This window comes from Danio rerio, chromosome 15 (genome assembly GCF_052040795.2).
Source record: "Danio rerio strain M-AB ecotype USA chromosome 15, GRCz13ab, whole genome shotgun sequence".
In the NCBI taxonomy this organism is placed as follows: Eukaryota; Metazoa; Chordata; class Actinopteri; order Cypriniformes; family Danionidae; genus Danio; species Danio rerio.
In genome coordinates, this window is record NC_141035.1 from 6,550,728 (window position 1) to 6,574,464 (window position 23,737).

The window sequence follows — 23,737 nt, forward strand, 5'->3', positions numbered from 1 at the left end:
CTAATCACCACCATATTGCTCTTATTTACCAATAAACAGTGATGTAAGAGGGATTAATCCAGGGTTATCTCATGCACAATCATTTCTGTTTGTTTGTAGAATGTGCTCATTTTGCGGAGGTAAATTAAACCAAGGAAGTTTTGTTTCGACAAGGAGATAACTAACAGGGAAGGTTAGTTATCTTCTTCCCTAAAATATTTTTAAATGTACTTTACTTTGTATTATCATTGAAAATGTATTAAATTAAAGCCAGGTGGCACAGTAGGTGGTGCTTTCGCCTCACAGCAAGAAGGTTGCTGGTTCGAGCCTTGCCTGGGTCAGTTGGCATTTCTGTTTGGAGTTTGCATGTTCTCCCCACGTTCAGGCATGCGGGTTAGGTGAATTGGGTAAGCTAAAATTGTCTGTATTGTATGTGTATAAACGAGAGTGTATGGGTGCTTCCCAGTTATGGGTTGCAGCTGGAAGGGCATCCGTTGCGTAAAACATGTGCTGGATAAGTTGGCAGTTCATTCCGCTGTGGCGACCCCAGATGAATAAAGAGACTAAGCCGAAATGAAAATGAACGAATGAAATTAAAGCCAAACTTTCTCTCAAATTAGATTTGCTTCTGTTTTTGTTATTAATAATAATTCTAAATTATTATATATAAATTATTTTTTCTCTAAAGACAAAAACTGTTAAAAACCAAAGTAAAATGATTAGTCGTTGTTATGAAGGAATTTGTGGAAATACGCAAATTGATACATTTTCTCTGTGATGTCATGAACACAGAGAATAAGTTGTTCCCATAACTCCAACACCACTGAATGAACTATCTTTTTTAGTTGACCACAATTCACAAAAATATTTATTAATGTTCATTAACTGGATTTAATTATATTTCCAATTATATTGGGCTCTATTTAATGATCTAGGCGCAAAGTCTAAAGCGCATAACGCAAAAGCATTCAGGGCGAGTCTGAATTCACTTTTGCAATTTTAAGGATAGAAAAATAGGCTCTGCGCCTTGATGTGTGGTCTAATAGGGTTGTGTTTACTCTCTTAATAAGTGTTTAGAGCATAACGTACATTAAACCAATCAGAGTTGCATCTCCCATTCCCTTTAAGAGTCAGTTACATCACGCCATGGTGCATTTTCTTGGCTTAACTAGCATTAAAACTATCTGCAGCGAGGATAAAAAAATGAGCCTCCTCTATTTACTTTTACTCTTTACTTTATTTCCAGGGATAAAAAACGAAGACATCCATTAGTCTGCATCTTTAATTTCGTTTGTTTAGCACAAAGATTTGTTTCAAAATTATTTCTAAATTCAGTTCTAATTTCCAGCTAATTAATAAATGAACAAGATTAATATTGGTATATAACACACAAATACACCTATTTTAATGCCTCAAATGGTGATGTATACGTCTACAAAAGCTGACAGGTGAACAAATCTATACTTGTTTTTATTAAAACAAATACAAATATGCATATAATAAATAATACTGCGACTAATAATAACATTATTCAAATGATAATCTTCATGAATAAACTGAAAAAACCCTCGGGATGAGGCATTGAGGTAGTTGTATTTTTATATTTATGTAGAAAACAAGTTTTGAAACAATTTAATTCTTTATTTATTTATTTTTTAATTTGTAAAGATATTTGTGTATTGCTGTACATCCTGTGTGTCTTAAGCAATTTGTAAGCGTTTGAAAGCTGTGTAGACACATAACTAAGGCCGTTTCAGTTCCTAAAAATAGCACCGTACCAACAATGTGCCTTAACACACCTCCTTTTTAGACCAACTCACCCATGAGTCCACAAAGTGGCGCAAATGGATTTGCTATTTGAACAATATGGCGCAAAATATGAAAATTACTGTTGCTCTGGTCTAAAAATAGCAACAAATCACACTATTCACATCTTGCGCCATTATGTAAGGCCCTTTACATAAGCTCTACATAAAGAAAACCTTTTTTTATACTTAAATCTAATTTAAACTTAAAACTAACTCATTTTATTATCTATTGTTTTTAAAACTAACAACAATTAAACTAAAAACAATGTGTTTGTAAAGATCGTAATACTTTTATGATAAAGATCGTGATAAAGATACTTTTCAAATATAGTCATCTATAGACAATCTATAGTCAAATATAGACCATTTTGAGGGATGTAAACAAAAACAATGGTCCCAACTTTTTCCTGTTTCACATTTTTATTTTCTATAGCTTTTGAGAATCCAAAAAGGTTCACATATTGATTAATAATGTTATGATAGCTGTTCTAACATTAAGCTATGATTGAATTGCCTCTTGGTACACTTACGAAATAGTTTGATAACACGAAGGAAATGTTCATGAGCCAATGACATGACCACATTGAAATGGTCTATCGATGATCTTTTGTAATCATTCCTTATGGATGGATGGATGAATGAAGGGAGGGAGGGATCGACGGATGAACAAACGACCGAACATATGAATGAACAAACAAATGAACTATGTATTTTGTGTCTTGTGTCTTTTATTACATTTGGTCATAAGCAAGTTACGTAAAAAAATTTAAATAACTAAATAAATAAATAAACATGATTTTTCCATTAGAATTTTGAATTTTAAAATGTGTCTTATTATATAAATGATACAGTCGTTTCTTTTTTTAGCCTTTATGATACTAACAACCTAGGTGTCTACCATTAAAAAAAAGTCAGCCCTTAACTGTTTCTTTCAGCCTGATCTCACAAGAAAACGTAAGTATTTTACGTTTTGCCAGTTTAGTGGCTAATTTGTACAAATTCGTACGATTTCAGTCATACGAAATTGTACTATTGTAAAAAGGAGGCGTGGTAACTAACCCCACCCCTAAACCCAACCGTCATTGGGGGATGAGCAAATCGTACTACAATGTACGAATTAGATCGTACGAATTCGTACGAATTAGCCACTAACTGAAAAAGTTGCCGTGAGATGTGTGTTGGTTTCTTTAGGTACCCTGCACCCTTAAAGGAGACATCAGAAAGCCAATACTCCCACCCCCCACCCCCCACTCTCTCTTTGTATTCCCTAAACGTTCACCAGCACTCATGCTGCAAATGCACAAATGCATCCTTCAGCTTATGCTCCCATAATTCTCAGTGGCAGCTGTGTGATTAATGTACATAGCTATTGATTTTTTAGCTCCTTTTTTCCCTGCTCTACACTATATCCTTCTTTCTTTTTCCTTCTCTCTCTCCCTCTGACATGTTCTGTGCGATGAAAGTGGGAGGGTTTTTAAAAAGGAACGTGCAGCAGAATTGCACAAGTTGTCCTTTTTAAAGCTGCATGCATATACCATAGAGCTCACATCACAACAACTGCCGCAGCTTCACATTATCTGGCCCAAACATGAGAAAATGATAGCAAATTAGATTTAAAAATGATCTCCTGGACGTTTTTTTCAGCTGTAGTAAGCTGGTCTTCGGTCTAGAGACACACGGTAGATAAGAGCTGGTGTGATACACTACAAATAATGATGTTGTCTTCATCTGTAACCCAATTCTTTTATAGGCAGAGTTTTACTGTAAAAAGAGGCTCACACATTAGCAAAGGTAAGTAGAGAGTTCCACATCTTTAAAGTTGGAACTTACTAGTATCATAAAAACCCCTTTTTTAAACATGAGTTCAAACTCATTGAAACCACTTTCCTTAATCTTGTTCATTTTTATATGCATTTAAATCAGTATTACAGGTGAGAAGACTGAAAATACTTTATATTTTGCAGTTAAGATGTACAATATTATAATAAATGGTACTGTAATACAGTATTGACAACATGTTGTAAGTTTGATTTACTTACAATAAATTGTAATTTACAGGAAATACTTAATAGTGTGTATTTAATTATATTTTCAGTTCAATATACTGTCTTTAGTCAAAATAAATGTTATTTAACAAAGTGTTTCTCAACCACGTTCCTGGAGGACCATCAGCACTGCACATTTTCCATGTCTCCCTAACTAAACAAACCTGATTCAGTGTATGTGACAGACAAAGGAGACATCCTAAACATGCACTGCTGCATTTTCAGTTCAATATAGTGCCATTAGTCAAAATGTTATTTAATGTACATTAAATTACTAAAATTACTAGTGCTCTGTGATATTGTAATATTATATATATATATATAATTTCTTTTTTTGGAAAAAAAAAGGTGTGTAAGAGAGCAAGAAAATGTTTACAGTATTTCTAACAGTATTTCTAAAATCAATTTAATTTAAAATTTAAAGAACTAAGGTCAACATTATTAGCCCTATTTATTTATTTATTTATTTATTTATTTATTTATTTATTTGTTTGTTTGTTTGTTTGTTTGTTTGTTTGTTTTTTTAATAAATAAGGCTACAGAACAAAATACTGTTATTTAATAAAATGCCTAATTAACCAAACTTGCCTAATTAACATAGTTAAACCTTGAAATTGCACTTTAAGCTGATAATATACTAATAATTTGCAAAATAACTAGTAAAATATTATGTGCTGTCCTAAGGCTAAAAAAACCCCAAAAAACTAATTGATATAAGAAATGAGTTATTAAAACTATTACATTTTAAACTGTGCTGAAAAAAAAACTCTTCCTGTAAAACAGCATTTGGAAAATATGGTAAAAAACGTAATTCACAGGAGCCCTGATACATTTTTACAGTACAGTATAGTATAGTATAGTATAGTATAGTATAGTATAGTATAGTATAGTATAGTATTGTTTTTATTCATTTAAAATCAACACATAATAAACACAATCAACAAATTCAAACTTAGAATATTTCTATCATCATGGATTCGGTTTGGTTAACTGTCATGAAGATATGATATTCTGACAAATTCGAATTATCATCAGATCCTTTCAGAGTGACAATGATTTAGCTTTTCCAAATGAAAATCTTGAAAAAATGTTAAAAACTGACTTTTCTTTTAATTTACATGTTACATTTACTCATTTAGCAGATGCTTTTATCCAAAGTGACTTACAAGTAAGTTTTAAAGAAACACTTCAAATCATCAAAGAATTTGCTGAATGATATTTAGATTCAGAATCCATTTTCCTAATAAGTTCATTTAAATCTAGGCTGTGACTCTGATAATCTGGTTATTTCTGATATTGTTGTTGCTAGTCTTGTACAAGCTCTAAATGGCATATAACAAAGAGAAAATGGGTCAATTGAAAAAAGTTAATTTTCAACCGCTTAAGCATCCAAGATGAAGGACATATTTTACGCCGGGAATGAATATTGTGACTTTCAGATTTATTTCAGTTTCACTTAGTGTTTCCTGGATCGCACCATGTGTCCATCTGTTACTCCTTGTTTGCCATGTCATGTTTTAATTGATTTAATAAATTCTTGTAAATGGCCAAATTGCATGAAACAAATTTGATTTATGAAGCCATGTTGTGTAAATGCTGCGTTGTGTAAACGCAAGTCTAAGATTGTGGATTTTGAGAAAGAAAGTTTCAATCACTGGAAATGTTCCTTTCACCTCCATCTTAATCTCTAATCCACCATTTCATACAGAATCTGACACCTCTTATTTAAAGTTGTGGTTGAATGTTCTGGCATAATAACTTTGTTATTAAAAAAATCCTCTTGAATCCTCTTTAATTTAATAATTACCAGGGCCAGACAGAATCTGGGGACATTTTTTTGCTATTTCTGCTAAAAATTTTGTAAAAAAAAAATTGTGGATTTAAACAGAATTATTATGAGAGTATAGTAACTAAAAACATAATATCAATGCAAATCCATCTAGATTCACTTATTTGGTAAACAAAGCAAGTGTGTCATATAATATACATCTACTAAAAGAAATAAATTATAACTTTAACTGTATTGCAAATAAATCAAATAAACATTAGTCAATACTATTACTGAAATTAATTTAAAAACTGAAATAATATAAATTTACAAACATTTATACAAGTAAATAAACAGACTCTGATTTATGCGGATTTCTGCGAGCCCAGATTCCGTGTGGGCCTAATAATTACTATTATTTTAACATTCAGTTTTACTTATTAAAATATTATATACTTCAACTTTTGTTCATAATTCAGGTTAAAATTTGACTACACTACAGCTCATAAAGTAAACAGGTATTTAAATAAATTGCATATTTAAAATGCAACAATCCATACAGAAATAATAATACAACAATTATGTATCAATTGATGGGTTAACTGACTGACTGACATGATGTATTAAATAAAAAAAAAATTTTCATTTAAATAAATAAAGCTAAATAAATAAATGAAATAAAGCTAAATAACTAATGAATAAAATAATTAACAAATAAATAAAGTTAAATAAATAAAATATAAGCAAACAAGAAATGAATAAATAAATGATTAAATAAATAAACAAGTAATGAATAAATGAATGAATGAATGAATGAATGAATGAATGAATGAATGAATGAATGAATGAACAAGTAATGAATCATTAAATTATTGAATAAATAGATAAATAAATAAATAAATGAATAAATAAATAAAACTAAATAAATAAAAATAAATAGATAAACAAACAAATAATGAAAATAAATAAATAAATAAATAAAGCTAAATAAATAAATAAGCAAGTAATGAATAAATAAATTAACAAATAAATGAATAAATAAATACATAAATTAATAAAGCTAAATAAATAAAAAATAAATAAATAAACAACAAGTAATGAATTGATAAATAGATAAACAAGTAATGAATAAATAAATAAACAAATAAATAAATAAATAAATAAATAAATAAGTGAATAAATAAAGCTAAATTAATAATTACATTAATAAACATGTAATGAATGAATGAATAAATAAAGCAAAATAAATAAACAAGTAATGAATAACTAAATGGATAAATAAACAAAGCTAAATTAATAAATACATATAGATAAATTAAATTAATAAATGTAAGCTTATTTTACGTTTTAACTACCCCCCCCCCCCACCCCCACCCCCTCTTAAATATATATGCACAAATATAATATTGTATAGCTTCCTATTAAAAATATTAATTTAAAAGAGAGATTTATGAGGGGTGGACTTATATGAGATTTTGACTGAGAAACACAGGCATGAAGGGGGTTAAAGCCATGCGAAACCTTCACATTACTCCTACAGCAGCAGTGAAAAAAGGGGCTTCAGGAGAGACGTCCACACAGCACACTGCATAGAACATTTGCTCTACACACAAAGAGAAAGTAGAGAGAGAGAGAGAGAGAGAGAGAGAGAGAGAGAGAGAGAGAGGTTTACATTTATCTTTCTGCTCTAGCTTCAGTCTGTAAGCCTGGTGCTTCACCATCTCCAACTTAATCTGCAGGCTAGAGAAAGATGAAAGGAGTGTGGGTTTGTTCTAATGAGAATGCACTATCTGCAGGCTCCCAGCAGCAGCAGCAGCAGCAGCAGACAGTGTCTCTGGCCCCAGTCGTACTCACTCAAAACATGGCGCTGGCTTTTCAACATGTCTGACCGCCCCTCTGCTCTTTATATATTCTATAAGCAGCGGCAGTCGCCCACAGGAGTCCGCAGCACTGGTATTTCTCACGTTCTTAGTATTTAAACCACCTTTACACTGTTATGGGTGCGATTTTGAAGTCAAAATTATTCACTCTCCTGTAATTTTGTTTCTTTTTTCAAATGTTTCCCAAATGGTGTTTAACAGAGCAAGACATTTTCCACAGTATCCCCAATGATATATATTTTTTTTCTTTTGGAGAAAGTTTCATTTGTTTATTTCAGCTAGAATGTTTTTATGCCATTTTAAGGTCAATATTATTAGCCCCATTAAGCAATATTAATTTTCTGCAGAACAAACTACTATTATACAATGATTTGTACCTGGTTTAGTTCACCTAGTTAAAAATCACTGTAGATTTAACCCAAGGAGTTCAGTGAATATTCATTCTCCTTTTGCTTTTAGAAGGTGTTAGTAAGAAAAGAAATGTAACAATAGATTTGTGCGTCAAATGTTTTAATTTAAAAGGCAAGGCAAGTGTATTTACTGTATATAGCACATTTCATACACAGGCGCAATTCAAAGTGCTTTACATAAACAGGAATAAAAGAGACAAGTATAAAAAAAATAAAAGGAAAATTTCTTCTAGAGGAAAGTTTTACTTGAGGTCCTTGGTTAACATGACTGGAATAGAACCTGGGTTTAAAACATTGCATTTCCAACAAGGCAAAAGAAATACAGTTTTACTTAGAATTTATCTGGTAAATTCTAGAATTTCTAAATTTTTAGACATCGACAGCTCCTTTTCTTTCACCAAACAAGCAGAGGAGACATTAGTACGTATGTTTTTTGATTGTCCTATTTCCAAGTAATTTTAGTCACTCCTAAGTCCTCATATACAGTTGAAGTCAGAATTATTAGGCCCCATTGAATTTCTTTTTCTTTTTAAAATATTTCCCAAATGATGTTTAACAGAGCAAGGACATTTTCACAGTGTGTCTGATAATATACTTACTTTAGGGGAAAATCATGTTTTATTTATTTCGACTAGAATAAAAGCAGTTTTTATTTTAAAAAAATAATAATTTTAAGGTCAAATTTATTAGCTCCTTTAATCGATATCTTCTTTCGATGGTCTACAGAACAAACCATCGTTATACAATAACTTACCTAATTACCCAAACATGTCTAGTTACCTAATTAACCTAGTTAAGCCTTTAAATGTCTCTTTGTGCTGTATAGAAGTGTCTTGAAAAATATCTGGTCAAATATTATTTACTGTCATCAAATCAAAGATAAAATAAATCAGTTATTAGAAAGTGTATCTGTTAAACTGTAATATCGGAAAAAAAACAGGGAAGCAAATAATTCAGGGGGGCAAATAATTCTAACTTTAACTGTATTTGATTCTGTCAATTCTGTGAATTACTTTAGCCTAAAAGACATTATTTTTAATTATAATAACCTAAAAGTAAAACCTCAACTCGCCCCACATGTAAATCAGTCACGCTTGATGCTTCTTCCTTGTAATTCCTTCCTTACCTTACCTTGCAGTGTAATTTTGAGTTTTGTAGTTTATTTAGTTTAGATCGGGTGTCGTGTGCACTGAAGATATCGTTTAATTTTTATTGTTTATTTTTGTCGCCTAATTTAGACTTTAGACTGAAGAATTGTTTTGTTTTGTTAATTTCTTTGATTTGGCTTACACTTATTGTTTTTGTTTAAAGAGAAGATTGTAAATGCTTATTTTTTTCTCCATTTAATATTGTTACATTTTTTTGTTTGAACCACTGAGTAAAAAAGCTTCAATTCAGAATTGATGTTTAACAGAGCAAAGAAAATTTCACAGCATGTCTGATAATATTTGTTCTTCTGGAGAAAGTCTTATTAGTTTTATTTCGGCTAAAGTAAAAGCAGTTTAAATTTTTTTTAAAAACATTTTAAGGTCAAAAATATTTGCTTCTTTAGGCTATATCTTCTTTTTAATTATCTTCATTGAGTAAAAAAGCTTCAATTCAGAATTGATTCCCGCCTCATCCTTGAACTGTCACATTAAACCAGTATCAACTTAATGTTACAGCATCCCTTAAAAACATCATAAACATGTAACAGCCAATAATTCAGACTTCAACTGTATGTTAAATAAATATAAGAAAAGCTATTTTCTTCACAATTTATTAAACCCTATTTAGACGTTGCAGTTTAAACCTTATTCAAAGGCTGCTCTCAAACCAGTGAATACTGAATTCCCACAGCTTCAAACATTAGCTCGCATTGAAGTACTACGGCTGAATTTGATTATCCAGTTAGCATCTTAATCGTCAAACCACAGCAGCGCCTCAAAAGATTAACTCATCAACGCAATTCGCAAACGCAAACCCTCAATATTTACGGCAAAGTCCCATTAGAAACACACCATTAAATAAGTAAAGTGCATGTGGCTGTGATTTCGCCTCTAACCGCGCTGGAAGGGAAAGCGAATCGAGCTTAATGGTTTGACAAATGTCAGTGAATGTCAGCCATGAGAGAGGGACACTTTCTGCAGCCATGAAGTAAACCGTAATGAGAAAAAGCCAAAGGCAAAGCGCTGTAAAAAATGATAGCGGGACCAAAGTTTAGCACCAATGCAACAAGCTGCGTACGCTACAGTTATTAGAGGAGCTGTCAGCTTCTGAATAAGCCGTCACAATAGCGGGTGTTAGAAACACACCTTTTTTATGTACATGATGGATATGACATTGGTTAGATGGGAGGGGTTTAAAAACTAGAGGCCTGGGTGATGTCATCAGAAAATAAAAATAAATGAATAATGGTGATGGTTTTAACATGAGCGCATTTAGAAAATGTAGCCCTATATACATTTCTGGAGATCGCAAATTATGTAGCCAGAGCTACGTATGGCTGCATTTCGTCAAACGAACCAAAAGGGGTGGTGTGTTGCTGTTTCTTTTTGCACTTACCAGCTGACCGCTTACTTACATGCGGACGGCTTTTCGCTGTTACCAGTTTGTCCTGCCTTATCTCACGAGTAAACATAAGCATTTTACGTTTTGTCAGTTTAGTGGCTAATTCGTACAAATTCGGTCGTACGAAAATGTAGGATTTTAAAAAGGAGGCATGGCACCCAAACCTACCCCTAAACCCAACCGTCATTGGGTGATGAGCAAATTGTACTAAATTGTACGAATTAGATTGTACGAATTCATACGAGTTAGCCAATAAATCAAAAAGTTACGAATTGCCGTAATGTTGCGTTGGTTTGTCTGGTAGCTCGACACGTACTGTATGTCGGCGGACTTTACATGCAGATAGAGTTGACCATGACAACGGGGTTTGAGTCTGGTTTCAGAAAACAGGTAGGTCAAAAAAAAAAAAAGTGAAAAAATAAAAATAAGCAAGTAAATAACAGGGTGCGAATGTGGTAAACTCCTAAAATGTGGTAAAAATCAGGCTGCCGTAACGGCTTATCTTTTTCTTTTGATTGCTTTTAAAAACACTGTCGGTTGGGTTTAGGGCAGTGGGTGGGAGGGTCAATCGGTGCTTTTTAAAACACTATTGGTTGGGTTTATGGAAGGGGGAGGGTCGGGGAAATGATTGGTCGGATATATATAGCGCTCAACATAATTGTTAATTTTTCTCAACGAATATAGGCAATTTATTTGAGTGCATTTAAACAAAAGAAATTTATTAAACAGATATTTTTTTATTAAAAACTATGTAGTCACCAATCGCATTTAGAAATTAAATTTAGAAATAATACTATTGACTTCAAGAAAAATATTGCAAAAAATTACAAAAAAATGTAAACTATTTTGTTTCTCTTGATTTTTCTTCTTTTTTTTTATTTGTATTTAATATTTTTCTATAACATGTAAATTTGGGTGGGTCAAATTTTTGGACCGTTATCTTAAGTTGTTTTGTTAGATGAGCTCCAGATTTGGCTTCAATACTGACTAATCTAATGTATATGCACAAATATAATTCTGTATAGTTTCCTATTAAAAATATGCATTTAAAAGAGAGATTTATTTACACTTATATATGCTAAGCATTTTTTAAATTTATTTTTAAAGTTTTTATAATTTTATTTTTTATTTTATTTTACAGTTTTTATACATCATATATATATATATATATATATATATATATATATATATATATATATATATATATATATATATATATATATATATATAATTTATTTACAGTAGTGTTTTACAGAGCAAGCAATTTCCTAAACTACTTTTTTTCTTTTGGAGAAACTTATATTTATTTTAGTTTACGAGCAAAGAGGAGTTTACAACATGAAACATAAAAAACAACATTAAAAAAAAATCTACTTTTAAGGTAAATATTTTTAGCCCCCTTTATTTTTTTAAATAAAAAATCCGATTGGTTACAAAAAAAAAAAAAAACACTCTTGTCCAATGACTTGCCTAATTAACCTTAGTTTCTTAATTAGCCTAAATAACCTACTTAGGCTTTTAAATTTTTCAATACTACTATCTTGCAAAATAACTAGTAAAATATCATGTACTGTCATCAGGGCCACAAAGACAAAATAAATTAGTTATTAAAACTATTATGTTTACAGATTGTGTAAAGAAATATTTTCTTAAATATTTTTAAAAGAAATTAATAATAGAACCAATCCTTTTTCATTCAACTGTACATTAAAGTCACTGCAAATAATAAAATGGTTTCTATAGCCTCGAACCCCCCCCCCCCCATCCCCCCCCCCCCCCCCACACAGACAAGGAATGTTTATTTTTAAACCATAATAAGCTCAATCTCGATTGCATATCGACTTTAACTATACAGTATGTTTCATCCAAGCGGCTGATTGCATCCCTCCAGTCACTAAAACCATATCAAATGGGTAAGCCAATGGATAAAAGGCCTGGATGCAGACAAATGACAAAAGAAAAAAGGCCACCATCAATATTCAGTAGTCAAACCCATGAAATACATACAAAAACCGCCTGCATGCAAGGTGCATTAGGACCTGTTCTGTGCTCTGGACACTCAAAGAGGAAGATACACACACACAAACACACACGCACACACACACATGTGGGCCCTTTCACCTGCACAGCCTTTCATCTCTTTATTAGAGCTGTCAATTGTTTATCAAAAGCCGGGAGGGGACAGATCCGCAACCGTGAATTTGAAAAGCGCATACAGAAAGGTCCGTTTTAAAATGCATGACAGGTTAATGGTAAGTTAGAGTATCATTAGGCCCCGTTCATTCACATTTAAAACAGGCCCTCGCTTCAAATGACTAGGGAGCAGTCTTTATTTTGAGAGGTAATTCATATTGTAATTATATTTTCAATCACAGTTCATTAATTAAGACAAGTCCCACTCTGTAATCATGCATTTCATCTTCTCTGTGATTTGCGGGACAATCTCCAGTGTTAGCTGGAATTATAGGGCCAGAATAGCTCGCACGTCCACTCCGAACACTGATTTATGCTAAGCAGACGAGGGAAAAGAGACTGAACGGTCACGTTAACTGCTCGAATGTACAGTATTTTTCGCATCGCTCCTGATTTTCAATTTTTAAAGAGAAAAAAAAAATACTACAAATGATTTTAAAATGTGTTTCATTTTTGTTCTTTGTATTTGTCGCATTTTAATGCAACCTTTTTATTTTTGTACCAGACCAGACTTTAATCATTAAAATTTAAAAGAAATTTCATAAAAATGAGTTTGAAACTACTTGAAATAAATAAATATGGGTCAATAATGCTGTTCATAATATGCTCCAGATTCTCTTATTAACAAGAACTCTTATTGTTTAACTTTATTGAACTTATCGGATCATAATTATCTAGGTAAAGTGTGTAATATAACAGTGTTCCTTTATAAAATGCTTAGTTTTTCTTTGTAAAACTCTTAGTGTGTAACCCTTTGTTGAATGTATGTGATCATTATAATCTAGAAACAGTTTGTAAAATAACAGTGTTTCTCTGTAAAGCGCTTATTGTGTAACTTTATTGAATGTATTTGATCGTAACGATTTAAGAAATTTCTGTAAAATAACAGTGTTTCTTTGTAAAACTCTTAGTGTGTAACTTTATTAAGCGTATTTGATCATAATTATCTAGGTAAAGTGTGTAATAAAATAGTGTTTCTTTATAAAACTCTTTTTGTGTAACCTTTATGAATGTATTTGATCATAATAATCTAGAAACAGTCTGTAATACAGCAGTGTTTCTTTGTAAAACTTTTAGTGTGTAACTTTATTGAATGTAGTTGATGGTAATAATCAAGGAAAAGTCTGTAAAATAACATTGTTTTTCTGGAAACATTTTAATGAAAATATCTGTAGATTTATTACTTTTGCACTTTATACTTTTTTATTTATTTTTATTTTTTTACAGTGTATATGTTTTGCTTGTGTAGAAAATGTTTTTTGATTTAAGAACTTTTTGATTTTGACTAGAAACTAGACTACAACTCTAAGGGCCCTATCATTCACCCGGCGCAATGTGGCGCAAGGCACGGCGCAATACTTGTTTGGTAGTTTCAGCTTGGCGCAAGAGTCGTTTTGAGGCGTTGCCCTACGCTGTTTAAATAGCAAATGCATTAGCGCTCACATGTGCGCCCATAGGCGTTCTGCTCCAAAAAGGAAGGCGTTCTGAGGCGGACTGCTGGCGCGTTGCTATTTTGAGAAACTATAATAGATTTTTCATTAGACCAAAACTAACCCGGTCTAAACTCCAGCGCAGAGTTGCGCCTCGCTTACGCACTGCTTAATACGCACAAGAGAGCAATAGGCAAATATCTTTACATATGAAAAAATTTAAATATTAAGGATATATATAGGATATAATAAGAATAGATATAGGATATAAATATAAAGGATTCAAATATTACAAAGCATATTATTTTCTAGCCTACATAAATACGAAAAATCACTGTTTTTATGTCTTCTTCATCTCGGGAGGCTTTTTCAGTTCATTCATAACAATTTGCTTTAGCATAATGTTATTATTATTAACAGTATTATTTATTATATTCATATTTATATTTGTTTTATTAAAAACAAGCTTAGATTTGCCCACCTGTCAGGTTTTAGACCATATGGGGCATGGCAGGTGTTTTTGGAAATAACTCAGGTTTTTGACCACACTTGGTCATTATTGTTCATTTATTTTGCTGGAAATTAGAACTGAATTTAGAAATAGTTTTGAAACAAATCTTTGCGCTTAACAAACGAAATTAATTATTTATAGGCTAATTGATGTCTGTGTGTAAAGGTTTTCCTATGCAAGAGCGAATGTGAAAGTGATCCATTATCTCTCATTCTCACGCGGTAGATGCTCTGTTTAACATTTATCTGTTAAAAAACTGTTAACTGTTAACTGTTTGCTTGTGAAATGCTCATTTTTTCCACTTAGACTTACTTTGCGTCCTGTAAATAGCGAATGCGCTCTTGGCGCGACGCAGCTTGCTCTTAAAGGGAATGGGAGATGAGAATCTAATTGGTTTATTCTCAAAACACAACTATAACTCATTAAGGAAATAAACTCAACCCTTTTAGACCATGCGCCGCGGCGTAAGACAGATTTCCCGTCCTTAAATTAGCAAAAACACGTCCTGACATGCCCTGAAAGAGTTTGCGCTTTGCGTTTTGCGCTCTGCCCATGGACCGTCAAAATAGAGCCCTCAGTGTGTAACTTTATTGAATGTAGTTGATGGTAATAATTAAGGAAAATTCTGTAAAATAACAGTGTTTTTCTGTAAACATTTTAATGAAAATATCTGTAGATTTATTACTTTTGCACTTTATACCTTTTTTTTTTTTTAAAAGTGTATATGTAATTAAAAAAAATGTTTTGATTTAAGAATTTTTTGATATTGGACTAGAGACTACAACTCTAAGTAATGAAAGCCTTTTTTGCAGTGAATATGCTGAAAAACATGTTATAAAACGACCATATCTGAACTAGAAGCATGCTATTTCCTTAAAGAGTCCATAGACATTCACAAAAACCTGGCTGATTAAAACACACACACACAAATCAAGCGCGCGCACATACACACACACATGCCAGCATAAAAAATTCCCTGTATATCTCACAAAGGCCATTTCTCTGCAAGAGTAAACAATTCTTCAGCTTCACATGCCAGAGAGCTTTCAGCCGCACGTCTGAGGTCCTTCATCATTAAATATTTAGAGAGGGATGAGCGTCGGATAGGTCTAATGCTTCTGACATTTTGCACACGGTTTGATATCGGCATGTGCTGCGAACGCGTCAGATGAAACACTTATTCATCTTTATAAATGAGACTGGCCGCACAATCGCAGATCCATTCATGACGGAACGGGGACCATCGTACGTAGTACTCCGCATTTCACCAATCCGCACCGGCCAATTACCACCCGACTGTTACCATGGAAATGTCGTCAGTTAGTCATAAGTGCTGATGTACATTGATTGGTGAGAGAATGGATTTTTCGAAGGGTCTGCTACAAGATGTTGCCGTCTGTCGTCCTTTAAGAGGTCTAGCTTTGAATTGTAGGCCTCCTCCAAATTACCTGCGAACGTACTTGATGCCTAAAGCTACCAACCACTCTTAAACTTTTCCGAATGTTCCCATTCGTGATAAATCCAGACAGCCAAAGAGTTAAAATGAACATAAACTGTAATGTGAGGCACTCAACTATTTTAAAACAGCTGAGGCAGATCAATATTAACATGCTAAGCGATTTTGTTTCAGCGTTGGGAGGCTGAGACATTTAACGCTAGAGAGTGAACAGCAGTTCAGGGGAAGCTTTGCACACACACTCACACAAGAAAAGCAGATCACATTATGTTTTCGACGTGTGCCATGTTGCTTTGCATACAGTAGGTATAACCAAAGGCATAATGAGAGATCAGCTCTACCTGAGACAAGTGAGACTGTGTCTTTCTCCCATGATACAACACTGACGTACTCCTCTACCGAGGCCGGGATAATGCACTTGAAGACTGCCGTATTCCCTCGCATGACTCTCTGATCGGCCACCCGCACTGTGTACGGCTCCCGGAATACTGTGTGCACAGAAAACACAGCGTTCTTACAGATACACAATACAAATCTAAACTCTAATTGAATTCTTTGACTGATATATATGGTCTTACTTTACTTTGATGGTCCGTTTGTTGTATTTAAGTTACATTGCATCTAGACGCCAAACTAATTCTCATTAGATTAGAAGTAGACTGTTAAGTTGGGCTTAGTGTAAGTTGACGTACTTGCAAAGTTTCTTATAGTCAGTTAAATGTCTGTTGAAGGAGCCGTATTAGCGGATATTAAGCAGACAGTCGACTAATACTCAAATGGACCATTAAAATAAAGTGTTACCATATATATTAGTGCTTGATTCTGTAAACTCCATTTTTTAACACTAAAAACCACTAATGATTCCATGTGTTCAGGCATATTTATACAGTCACTTTCATACAGCTTAGTATCAATGGTTTATATTAGTGAAATAGCTCTTTTGATAACACTTTAGTCTTTAGTAACAATTCATACCACTTACTGCTGGCTTATTACCTGACTATTATTAAGATAATAACTGTTTATTAGCATGTATAAAGTATGATATTATATTATATCCCTAATCACACCTGATACCAGCAGGTAATTCATATTTTTTGGAGCTGAAAGTCTTAGTCTTTACAGAATCAGACAAATAATAATATTTACCTCAAGCCAAGTCAATTCAGAAATTGAGAAAGTTGCATTAGCTGCACTAGATAAGGTTCTCTCTGACATGTTTGTCAAGTTTTGAGTTACTGACATATTCTCATGTCAACTTATTTACATTATGGGATGTTTTTTTATAAGTTGTTTACATTTTAAAACGTTTTATTTACAAAAAACAAATGTTACACACATACTGTTTGCTATATAGTATGCGAAAACTTTGAAGCTCAATATCTCAAAATCATTCCGAACGCAGATAGAACCTTATAATTCCAAGGTAACGATTTATTTATATATATATATATATAGATATATATCTATATATATACAGTTGAAGTCATAATTATTAGCCCCCTTCAAATTTTTTTCTTCTTTTTCAAATATTTTCCAAATGATGATTAACAGAGCAAAGAAATTTTCACAGTATGTCTGATAATATTTTTTCTTCTGGAGAAAGTCTTATTTGTTTTATTTTGGCTAGAATAAAAGTAGTTATTAATTTTTTAAACACCATTTTAGGGACAAAATTATTAGCCCCTTTAAGCTATATTTTTTCTCGATAATCTACAAAACAAACCATCGTTATACAACAACTTGCCTAATTACCCTAACCTGCCTAGTTACCCTAATTAAGCCAGTTAAGCCTGTAAATGTCACTTTAAGCTGTATAGAAGTGTCTTGAAAAATATCTAGTCAAATATTATTTACTGTCATCATGGTAAAGATAAAATAAATCAGTTATCATAGACGAGTTCTTAAAACTATTATGATTAGAAATGTGCTGAAAAAATTTTCTCTCCGTTAAATAGAAATTGAGGGAAAAAAAAATAAGCGGTCTAATAATTCAGGGGGGCTAATAATTCTGATTTCAACTGTGTATATATATATATATATATATATATATATATATATATATAGAGGGAATAACATACACCAGGCCATGAAACAGCCTATAAGCCAATTTTCTAATTACTGTTGAACCCTTAACAAGTGGGAGGCACATATGAAAACTGTTGTGATTCCTACAGTGTTCAACAGATTTGGATGTAAATAGCCTCAAACTAAAGCTGACAGTCTGCAGTTAAAGCACATCTTGTGTGTTTCATTTTAAATCCATTGTGTTGGTGTGCGTGTGTGTGTGTGTGTGTGTGTGTGTGTGTGTGTGTGTGTGTGTGTGTGTGTGTGTGTGGACATATAAAAGCAAAATTTTTGCTTTTTAATAGACTCCTTTGCTGGTTAGTTGAGGTGTTTGAAAGACAGAAAAAATGACCCAAATTCCAGCATTGTCTTCTGTACACTTGACTGACCTACGCAAAAATGCATTAATATTTCAGTGTTTTTCATCCATCTGTCAGAGAAGCACAGCTCTATAAGCATTTTTAAAATACAGTGTTGAACTGTTAGAGACTGAAAAAAAACTCAAAATTATTTTAATTGATTTTACTTTTTTTGTATCTATTGTTGATGTGCAAAAGAAGACATATATATATATATATATATATATATATATATATATATATATATATATATATATATATATATAATACATATATATATATATATATATATATATATATATATATATATATATATATATATATATATATATATATATATATATATATATATGTATATATATATATATATATATAATTTATTTATTTTTTAATAACCATCTTAAAGCTATAATAACAACAACAAAATGGCATTACTGAATAAATATTTGAGCATTTTTTGTCTGGTTGGATTTTGATGTTGACTGACCGGCCTTAATGTGTAGATCTTGGCTCCTGATCTTTCCTGATGGGTTTTCCGCTGTGCAGTAGTACGTATTATCATTGATTAGGTTACTAAAGCTGGATGGCAGGAAGCCGTAGATCTGTAGCGTGCCATTGGGATGCACATGGCGGATGCCTGGTACATCGTAGATCTCCTCCCCGGTGGCGAGGTACCAGCGCAGCGTGGCAGGGGGCACAGCCGCGGCAGGACACGGCACCAGTGCCCCTGTGGTGCTGGAGAACACTACCTCTTGCAGAGATGCATTGACAAAATATAAGCTGGAACGTAGATCTTCACCGAAAACTGGAAAAAGACAAAATAAAAGTGCATTAATATGGATGAATGAGTGGAGACACGTTAATGTTGGCTGAATTTCTACACTGTGAAAACAAATATTGCTGTTTAAAGAGGCCTCTATTATGGGTTTTTGAAAAAAACTGTGTAACACAGCTCTAAGTAAAGTGAAATACCCAGCTGAGGCTTAAATATGAAAGTGCACCATGTTTAAAACTATTGATTCATCTATAAATGAGTCGACTCAGAAAAGTTTAAACGAATCCTCGGGGTAACGAATCTTTAGCTGTGTCGGCATGACGTCAATATGGAACCCAAGCTCTGACTACTTCGAAATTGTTGATAAGCCATGGTGGGTGATCCTCTCTGTTTCGCGCTGAACGCAGTTGACAAATCACAACAAACTGGGTCATCGGACCTATCAGCTCAGATTAGCATCGCTTTCAAGAAAGGAACAAATAAATCGCTGAACGTAACATATTGGAGTCATTGGGATAATTAGGTAAAAATAAATGCATATTATAAGACAATTAAAGTGTTTTTGCCCTTGGATGCATATCAGCCTGTTGTTGGAGACCCCCAAAATCAAACCGAATCAAAAAGCGTCACTCGTACTCTACAAACACGAATTACAGTTTTACCACGGACACGACAACCTGATTACGAGTACGAATCAAAAAGCAACACTCCACTGTCAAAATTACGTCACCGCTGTCACAGTTCCCAGCAAGCACACCGTTGTGATCGATGGCTCTCACTTGTTTATTAATGCCTGTAACAGCGGTGACAGAAGTTTTACAGTGGAGTGTCGCTTTTTGATTCGTACTCGTAATCAGGTTGTCGTGTTCCATGGTGAAACTGTATTTCGTGTTTGTAAAGTACACCCATCGTAAATTTATCAGTCATATACAAACAGACAAAAAATATATATATCTGTGTCTGTTCTTTCATTCATTCATTTTCTTATCGGCTTAGTCCCTTTATTAATCCGGGGTCGCCACAGCGGAATGAACCGCCAACTTATCCAGCAAGTTTTTACACAGCAGATGCCCTTCCAGCCACAACCCATCTCTGGGAAACATCCACACACACACACAAACTACGGACAATAAGGCCTTCCCAGTTCACCTGTACCACATGTCTTTGGACTGTGGGGGAAACTGGAGCACCCGGAGGAAACCCACGCGAACGCAGGGAGAACATGCAAACTCCACACAGAAACGCCAACTGAGCCGAGTCTCGAACCAGCAACCCAGCAACCTTCTTGCTATGAGGTGATAGCACTAGCTTCTGCGCTATTGCTTCGCCCTTTGTCTGTTCTAATCGTATATTTTGAAATTGGACCAGCTTAAAATTACGAGTACGTCTCATTTTTCTTTAAGTTTTTATAATCACAGATGTGTGAATTTTATTGACGCACAAAATATTTATGACAGTGATTTTATTCCAAATTAATTATAATTATAGGAAATTATAATTGGCTGAATCATAGAAAAGCAGAATTAATATTGTTTGTAGGTTAGAATCGAGATCGCAATCTTTTTACGATTAATCGCGCAGCTCTAAGCATAATGATCAAAATTTGCTGAATTGCTTTAATGTATTATAATTTTATAATATTTCACAGAATACTTTTATAATTTCATTTGGTAACACTTTATAATAACTACACACTATTAAGCATTAGCAAATAGTGAATTCATTATCCGTTAAGCATTAACTCTACATTAATAAACGTTAGTAAGCAGTTTATAACTGCAGCTACAAATGCTGTTTTCTTGACATAACCACATTTAAAATGTGCTTAATAATTGTATTTTCATACATGAAGTTGAGTTAATAAAGCATTTATTAACATACATAGTAACCATTAATATATGCCTGAATAATAAGACATATAAATGTTGATTTCAATAGTTTATTAATCATTTACTAACTCATTCTGAATGATCCTAAAAACCCTCAAATACTCTTAAATACAACTGGTTTGTAAATAATGCGATACTCAATTTAGTAATGAAAAATTAATCATTTACTAAGTATGAAAATACAATTATTAAGCACATTTTAAATGTGGTTATGTCAAGAAAACAGCATTTGTAGCTGCAGTTATAAACCGCTTACTAACGTTTATTAATGTGGAGTTAATGCTTAACGGATAATAAATTCACTATTTGCTAATGCTTAATAAATGATTTATAGTGTGTAGCTATTATAAAGTGTTACCTTTCAGGGTATAACAATTATTTTAATAAACAAAAATAAACATAGTAAATATTAAGAGCCAAAACCTGAAATGCTGAATGAAAAAATAATTTTGCAATGCATCAAACTGACAGCTAAATATACCCCAGTAAATGCAGGAGTGCAAATGCATACACTTACACACCTTAACATTAAAGGTCAACCCTAGAACACAGAAGACAAAATCCGACTTGCTCAATGTAGGTAATCACAAGAAAAATATTCATAATCAAAGTTCAAGATGTATGACTTGCAGCTAATTGCTAAATCTTGATGGAAATGTCTGTGCCACGGGCCCTCCAGTGTGTATCTGAGCGCCAATCTCCGCTTGGCAGTAAATGGCTCACCAGTGACAGCTGGCAGTTTTTTTCCCTCGGGAAGAAACATTTTAGCACTTCATAAATTTCTAACAAGGTTTCAAATTGCAGCAGTTTCAACCTTTTCTGAGGATCAGTGGGTTTCGCTCGCAAAGCAGAAGGTGCCCAACAGAAGAAGACGTGTATTCATAAACACACGTGCGCCCACATGCTCAGATGTAACACTCCAGTTGTTGGCATGCTTGATGAGCAAACACCGACAAGCAAACAAACGAAACCCGCAAACAAGCACTCGTAATGGTGATAATCTTTACTGTGGCAATCGGAGGCATATGGTACCATTCATCAAGTGGCACGCTGAAGCAACCATCTGTTAAAATATCTTGTTTTGCCAGCAGAGAGGCTTGGCGGAGCGCTCGTTCCGATATTAAAGAGCGTGAAAACATTCTGGCCTTTATGCAATAAGAATCTGCTCGCCTCGCTCTGTTGTAAATCAAAGCAATCATTGTTGATCTTCATTCCGCGAGGACTGACAAAGTCGCCTTGCTACAAAACTCGAGTGATTCAACACATTCTGCGCTAATCAACTGCCACTTCATCAATTCATGCGGGAATGCTTGCTTATTAGACAAGTCGCTCTTAAAGTGTGGCTTAAAGTGGGATTGAAATTAAAACTCCCTAATGTTAAATACACTTTACAATATTTCCGTGTGTCCATCCACTATCTATCCATCTATCCATCCAGCTATCTGTCTGTAATTCAATCAGAATCATGGTTTTCAAACCAGATTTTGAGCTAAGACCCAAATGTTTATAATGTCTCGCTCCACCCCTAAATGAAACATGGGCTGGGCTTCAGTCTACTTGTAGGATGCTTTTACACCTAGGGCCCTATCATACACCCGGCGCAAGGCGTGATGCAGTAGTCTTTTGGTAGTTTCAGCTTGGCGCAAGAGTCGTTTTGAGGCGTTGCGCTACGCTGATTAAATAGCAAATGCATTAGCGCTCATTTGTGCGCCCATAGGCGTTCTGGTCTAAAAAGGAAGGTGTTCTGAGGCGGACTGCTGGCGCGTTGCTATTTTGAGAAACTATAATAGATTTTTCATTAGACCAAAACTAACCCGGTCTAAACTCCGACGCAGAGTTGCGCCTCGCTTACGCACTGCTTAATACGCACAAGAGAGCAATAGGCAAATATCTTTACATATGAAAAAATTTAAATATTAAGGACATATATAGGATATAATAAGAATAGATATAGAATATAAATATAAAGGATTAAAATATTACAAAACATATTATTTTCTAGCCTACATAAATATGAAAAATCACTGCTTTTATGTCTTCTTCATCTCGGGAGGCTTTTTCAGTTCATTCATAACAATTTGCTTTTGTATAATGTTATTATTATTAGCAGTATTATTTATTATATCCATATTTATATTTGTTTTATTAAAAACAAGCTTAGATTTGCCCACCTGTCAGGTTTTAGACCATATGGGGCACAGCATGTGTTTTAGGATATAACTCAGGTTTTTGAGCAATTTTCGTTATTATTATTCATTTATTTGCTGGGAATTAAAACTGAATTTAGAAATAGTTTTGAAACGAATATTTGCGCTTAACAAACAAAAGTATTTATTTATAATCCATTATCTCTCATTCTCACGCAGTAGATGCTCTGTTTAACAGTTTTCTGTTAAAAAAAAACTGTTAACTGTTAACTGTTTGCTTGTGAAATGCTCATTTTTTCCACTTAGGATGCTTTCACACCTACACTTTTGTTTCGGAACGTGTCTCGTTTGCCCAGTTAGCGCGGTTTGATTGGTATACTGTATGTGAACAGGGCAATCGCGCTCTGTTCCGCGCCAAAGTAATCGCTCCGAGATCGCTTGAATGAGGTGGTCTCGGCTCGATTGAAACG

General features: G+C 33.3%; 1 protein-coding gene across 5 annotated transcripts in view; it reads right to left on the reverse strand.

The window, feature by feature from the left end:
* The window catches only part of dscamb (Down syndrome cell adhesion molecule b), a 317,810-nt gene that overhangs the window by 203,877 nt on the left and 90,196 nt on the right, over nt 1–23,737 (reverse strand). For all 5 annotated transcript variants that reach the window (XR_015508884.1, XM_087283469.1, XM_087283470.1 and 2 more), the window contains 2 exons: nt 18,944–19,261; nt 16,372–16,518 (listed from right to left, as the gene is read on the reverse strand). Coding sequence is in view for 3 of the 5 variants with exons in the window: in XM_087283469.1 (XP_087139595.1) it covers nt 16,372–16,518; nt 18,944–19,261 (465 nt within the window). In the remaining 2 variants the exon portion in view is untranslated. The remainder of the gene's footprint in view (nt 1–16,371; nt 16,519–18,943; nt 19,262–23,737) is intronic.